We start from the raw sequence: 4,542 nt of genomic DNA, 5'->3' as shown, positions 1-4,542 counted from the left end.
TCGCTAAAATCTGCTCAAATAAGTGACCGCTGTTATTACTATGATTTTCAGACTAATATGTACTACTATTCTTGAAGTATACAATGTGCTTACCCCTTGGTAATACACTATAATGTATTAAACGGGTTTAAGTACCTGATCTCATCCCATGGAGTGATTGTTTGGAAAGCAAGCTAGGGATTCAGAGACTGCCATTCTTCACATTACGTCCCGTGTAGCTTGCATCAATGACTCAACACTGACCTTGAGTGGGGGCACCAACCACTGGCAGGTCGCATGGCCAGTCGCTAACCAAAAAATTGAGGCTTTTTTAAAATGTTTCTCAAAGGGTTCTTGTCTTCTCTTCAATTAAAGGTTCGAAACCAAAAAACAAGAGATCAACAGAGTAAACAATAGCAATCGAAAGAAAGACGCTTCAAAGAAAACATGCACAGTCACAATATCTGCAGCTATGAAGATACTGTATTTTACTCTGAAAAAAAAAACGCTTTTCACCTACTGCTCATATGTAAATTATCACCTACTGTAAAATTTCACCTACTGCTCATATGTAAATTATCACCTACTGTAAAATCACCTACTGCTAATATGTATATACTTTCGAAAACATATTTCTAGTGGAAGAAATAAGTTATACCAAACTTATGTAACATCATTCCTTATTTTAAGGCTTCCTTACTCGTGGAATACGGCTCTTTTTCCCAGTGCTATGGCTGCAGAACAACATTGCTCTTGAAACACTTCTCTAAAGGATAATGAAATTCATGTCTTCTATCAACATGATTTTTATATTTAAGCACGGGAAGAAAAGATTGACTGAAGTCCAATTCTTTTTCTCTCAAGACTACAACAAAGCCATTCGTATTAATACATCATAACTCTTAATGAGACTGGCATACAAGCCCCTTCCTTCAAAAATGATACGCAAACGACCTGAAAAATTCAAGCCAGCAGTAGCTTGCCACCTGGGAACAACTTGTATCTTTGGTGCAAGATCGCAATCTCTCATTTGACCATCATACCGACCTGCTTCAGAACCCCTTCATATATGTCGACTAGAGTGTACGATAGCTCCGCGTCCTTGGAAACACAAAACATAGGTTTTGGAAACTATACTATGACCTTCTGCGTTGAGACTCATCAGGAATTCACATCAGCACACAGTTCTTTTGATGCTGTTTCTTTCGTTTCTTTTGCCTTGGGGGTTGTAAGACGACCTTGATGGCAGCATCAAAAACAGCCTTTACATTCTGCAAGAAGGCCCATCAAAGTCCCCGCAAAAAAAAAACGAACATCAAAAGCAGTCACATTATCTCAAAGATACAGTCGTCACCTTAAGCTAAGTAAGCATGAAAAAATCCAAATGAGAGCAGAAAAGAGAGAACCTGTTGTGTCTTTGAACTGCACTCAATGTAAGCAGACGCCCCAATCTGCTTCCGCAGCTCCTCTCCCTGCAAATGCAAGAGAGCAGATCAGCTCCACAAAAGCAAGCCCATTGCCACTAGTCCAAACAGACGCTAAACTAATCAAAATCAAGTAAAAAATACAGTTCTTATTGAAAGTCTTACTAAGCCAGAAGTTATAGGCACTGCACCGGGGTGGTCCATAAAGAACTGTTTGTCATCTCGCAGATCTGCAAACATGAAGGAGAGATTGTGTGTCAGAACACCTCTGGCCATACTATCAGATGTGTTATTGGTTTCTTAGAAGTATCACGTGCGCCTGATATTTGCCAGAGAATCACCTAGTTTGGTTCCAACAAGAACTATTGGGACTCCAGGAGCGTAATGCCTTAATTCAGGAACCCACTGCATTTTTCGAGGGGGATCATCCAAACAGGATAACAATGGTCAATCAAATTGAGCGGCCCGAGAGATTTTATTTAAAAGGACCATGGCAGGAATAAGATCTTTCCTAGTGCATTACCTTTTTGACGATGTTCTCGTAGCTCGCTTTGCTGATTAGGGAGAACGCTAGCAGGAAAACGTCTGCACCTCTGTAGCTGAGAGGACGCAATCTATTGTAATCTTCTTGGCCTAAAGTGGGAGAATACGGGTCCATTGAGCTGTTTTTCAATTGTTTGAACTTGAAACTAAAACTTTAAGCACTTACGAAACCAAAACTTTCGACCATGCGACGAGCGAAGACAACATTCGACGGTAGGCATTGGATAAACACCGAGGGATACATAAAAGTTATGGAAAATCGATATGCACGAGATCGTACCTGCAGTGTCCCAAAGTCCGAGATTGACGGTATTCCCGTCAACGACCACATTTGCGCTAAAATTATCAAACACGGTTGGAACGTAGTCCTGTCATCGAGCTCACAATAATCAATAAGCTCATCAGAAGAACCCTACATTCTAGGACGTAAAGCACAATGAAAGCCGAACTGATTGCTATTCTGGGCAATCGAAATCAAATGTGAGAGAAAGACGTTTGCCTCCCCATTTTCTGTACTTACTGTGGGAAAGGTATTGCTGGTATACGAGATGAGCATGCAAGTCTTGCCTACAGCCCCATCTCCAACGGTCACACACTTAATGAATCTCGAGGTGCTCATGATAAAGTTACTGACAAAGCTACCACGAAGATCTTATTGCCATTGAGAGGTTGGAGGGAGAAGAAAACGAGAGAGCCAATGAAACACTCGCCGGATAGGAACGGTAGAAATCTGTATCAGAAATCGGCTGAGCAAATACCCTGCATCCCACAGAACATCTTCATCCCTCTCTTTTGCCTCCTACTTCATCCAAGGAAGACCAAGCTGATCAGCTGCATTCAGCACGTATCGGAGTTATTTGCAAGGAGACCTCAGTTACTCTGCACCCATGAAAATAGCCACCGATGGGCAGAGAGATGAAAACTCTCTCTCTGTCTCTGTCTCTCTCTCTCTCACCCTCTCGCACCAGCAAACAGAGATTCCGCGACTGCTTCTTGGGCCTCACATTATCTATCTGTTTCGGGCGGTAGCCAGCACATATCACTCTCTATCTCTCAGGTAAGATACGGAGCTACTACATCATTCGTCTCGGGGTCTCTCTCAGAATAATCTATCCTTTTCTTGCAGCAGCGGCAGCAATCAATCAATCTCCGTAGCTCCCTCCCTCGCGGAGCTACTCTTTCTCTCTCTCTATCTCTATATCTCTCTCACCCCCCCCCGCCCACGATACTCAGCTACTCTGTCTGCTTCTCTTTGACTCTCCCTTTCGCTCTTTCGCTCTCGCTATCGCCTCTGGGGCTAGGACGGAGCTACTCTTGCTATGAGGGTCTCCGGAAGGGGGGGGGAGGAGAGGATCTCGAGGCCTCATCACCCACACATCTACTCGTGTAGCAGTAGTACTAGGTGGCAGTAGGGAGTAAAGGCAAGGAGTAGTATATATGACAAGGCTAGTAGTAGAGAGTGAGAGATGCGTGTGAAGGCCTGAACATTAAATACGGCCACCCATAATTCCATGCATGCATTATCCTCCTAGATTCCATCATCTCCCACACTCTCTCTTTGACTCTATCTTTGCTAACACTGTCTCCTCTCTACCTTGATCCATGTACCCCACCTTGATCCATGTACCCCACCTTGCTCATGGATTGGCAAACTTGCTACACCCAGCCCTCTGCCTAGATGCATCCATTGCACTATGGCGGGCAACAATGTTTTTCGTTTGTAATCATACTTAGCATCACCCCTGGTGTCTCTGGAAACACAGCCATGCAGAGCAAGACACGGGTGCATTAATGTGCCCTCTACTGCTTAAACACTCATCCCCGTTTTTAAGGTGCCCAAAATCGCACCAATTTTGAATATGGATTTTGACTTGCAACAGCAAGTCAATAAGGACGGATGACCACAACCTAGGGGTCTCATGAGGGGCAAACATGTACTATGAAGTAAGTGCCAGTAACTAAAATCATAGCAGAAGAAGACTTTTCCTCACATGTAGCTCATTTCAAGTAAAAATGAAAAATAGAGTAAAATGTAAGCTCCTCTCCACCCATTCGAGGCACCCCTGCAATCCAAACTATGCACTAGTGGGTTCATGAGAACAACCTCTCCCAGACAAGCCTACTCAACCATTTTGTCTCTCGTCAAGAAGAAAGCATCATATTTCTTGCCCTTCAGAAGAATAACTCACCATGTTGATGTGTTTTCACCTTAACTCTGGAATCTAAGATCACTTACAAATTGTTTTCACCTAGGAACTTGACATCAATGCATTCTTCTTTTGTGAGTGCCATGATTGCTTTTATTATTAGCTCTCTCCATTGATGGTGCATTTAGTTGCTAGAAAGAAACATTTTCTTGTTGAGTGCTCAAAAACATGTGGGTGCTTTATGCATAATTTATGGCGTAAGTTACATGAAGAGATAGTACCCATACTAAGGTTCCAGGTTTAAAACTTTTGAAACTATCCTGACTATATGTATATATGCACGTGAGTGCTCATGTGCCAATCTATTCTAACTAATGAAGCTTTAGTACACCCAAATGTTCATGGTTATTTATATTAACTTGCAAATTTTCATAGTAGCACTTGTGTCC

General features: G+C 42.6%; 1 protein-coding gene across 1 annotated transcript; it reads right to left on the bottom strand.

The window, feature by feature from the left end:
• Nucleotides 1–674: 674 nt before the first annotated feature.
• LOC147898234 (rac-like GTP-binding protein 5) lies at nt 675–3,359 on the bottom strand. Its single transcript, XM_087379884.1, has 7 exons — nt 2,467–3,359; nt 2,227–2,314; nt 1,927–2,036; nt 1,745–1,808; nt 1,569–1,633; nt 1,386–1,451; nt 675–1,250 (listed from the first exon to the last, which is right to left on the bottom strand). Exons 1-7 carry the CDS (start codon nt 2,563–2,565, stop codon nt 1,149–1,151), a joined length of 594 nt encoding a protein of 197 aa, XP_087236010.1. The 5' UTR covers nt 2,566–3,359; the 3' UTR covers nt 675–1,148.
• Between the last annotated feature and the right edge of the window lie 1,183 nt (nt 3,360–4,542).

The sequence above is a fragment of the Dipteris shenzhenensis genome, chromosome 9 (genome assembly GCF_047967505.1).
Source record: "Dipteris shenzhenensis isolate YYH24624 ecotype China chromosome 9, Dip_SZ_1.0, whole genome shotgun sequence".
Lineage (NCBI taxonomy): Eukaryota > Viridiplantae > Streptophyta > Polypodiopsida > Gleicheniales > Dipteridaceae > Dipteris > Dipteris shenzhenensis.
The sequence above is the reverse complement of the archived record's forward strand: the minus strand, read 5'-3'. Positions and strand labels throughout refer to the sequence as shown.

Coding starts and splice junctions, on each gene's coding strand:
- LOC147898234 (XM_087379884.1), bottom strand. CDS start 2,565: ATGAGCACCTCGAGATTCATTAAGTGTGTGACCGTTGGAGATGGGGCT. Junction 2,037..2,226: donor CGGACTTTGGGACACTGCAG/GTACGATCTCGT, acceptor CTCCCACTTTAG/GCCAAGAAGATTACAATAGA. Junction 1,809..1,926: donor ACGAGAACATCGTCAAAAAG/GTAATGCACTAG, acceptor CGAAAAATGCAG/TGGGTTCCTGAATTAAGGCA.